General features: G+C 45.2%; 1 protein-coding gene across 2 annotated transcripts in view; it reads right to left on the bottom strand.

The window, feature by feature from the left end:
* The window catches only part of LOC119585576, a gene marked incomplete in the record, with an annotated part of 25,697 nt that overhangs the window by 9,978 nt on the left and 14,453 nt on the right, over positions 1–1,266 (bottom strand). For both annotated transcript variants that reach the window (XM_037934244.1, XM_037934245.1), the window contains 1 exon segment: positions 529–589. In XM_037934244.1, coding sequence (XP_037790172.1) covers positions 529–582 — 54 coding nt within the window.

The raw sequence follows: 1,266 nt of genomic DNA, 5'->3' as shown, positions 1-1,266 counted from the left end.
ACAATGTCATAAGAGCTACATTTCCAAACAACTGATCAGTCTACTACAGACAATAGGCTTATTGTGCAGCGGCCGCCAAGCGTCACAGGGACCTTGGAGAAAGTTGGCGGGCGCAGCGGGTCACATCGCAGCATCCCTCGCCTCGCCCGCGCTGGCAACTGAGCTCGGAGAAAGTCCCCCCCCCCCCGCCTCCTCACATCCGGGTCCTCGCGGAGAAAACGCGGAGCAAAACAACCGAGCGAAGGAAGTTGAGCAAGAAAACGGGAAGGAGCGAAAAACAGAGGCATGCGGAGACACGCAAACAAAAGTGGGTTTATAATGACAAAAATGTATGTAGAGAAAGTTATAGAGAGAGAACGAGCTTAGGCAGAGAGGTACATAAAATAATCCAACAGATGGACAGATAAAAGACAAAAGGTAGGTCGAGGAAAAGGTCTCATTAATAGCCCAACGATTTGGGGGCAAACAATGCATCATTATAGACATTCTGGCCACCAATGTAAACACCTGGACTTTCTCGTTTCTTACCTGTGTTAAGGCGAGACATCCCAGCAATAGTAGAAGCGTTCGACTGCCCTTCATTGTGGCTCTGTGGAGTAGAAACATACATACATTAATAAAAGTAAAAATGAACGAGTATTTGTCAAATGATATTCGAATGCTAACTGCTGTAGTTAGTGTTGAGACTGTGACTTGACTAAATTCTTTAACATAGAGCCATCTGAATGCCAAACCCTCAATAATGTTGATAAAGTGACAACCCATCACGCACTGAACACATCAATCGCGCTTTTTGTACGGTGGGATTTTCTACAAAAAGGTCTATGTAACAGTGCAACGAATGATCGCTTATGACACTGAACTGCATCCTTTTTCGAGACACGCAGAAGTCAAGTGATGCCGTATTATTCCTAGTGATTAGCAGACAATAACAGCTAAAATAATAATAACATATACTAAAATAACCAGATATACAAAATTACGACAAGGATCTCTTCCAATTCGAATTCTCTCTTGCTGGAAAAAACACGTAAACATAATATTTTTTTTTACGCCTGATGCTCCTTTCAAATCCACTCTTTCCAATATACCGACCACCCTCGTTTCGCACTCGCCCGACCGGCCATTTCAGATACAGTTTTGGAGCAACGTGGCTTCCCAGGCTGTGATGGTCACCGTATTCTCTCGTCCCCAGCACTCCAGAACCCAACCCTCTCCCACATGACGCCCAAAAGTCACGGTCCGGGAGCGGCAGAGGTTCGCTTT

This window comes from Penaeus monodon, chromosome 20, assembly GCF_015228065.2.
Source record: "Penaeus monodon isolate SGIC_2016 chromosome 20, NSTDA_Pmon_1, whole genome shotgun sequence".
Taxonomy (NCBI): domain Eukaryota; kingdom Metazoa; phylum Arthropoda; class Malacostraca; order Decapoda; family Penaeidae; genus Penaeus; species Penaeus monodon.
The sequence above is the reverse complement of the archived record's forward strand: the minus strand, read 5'-3'. Positions and strand labels throughout refer to the sequence as shown.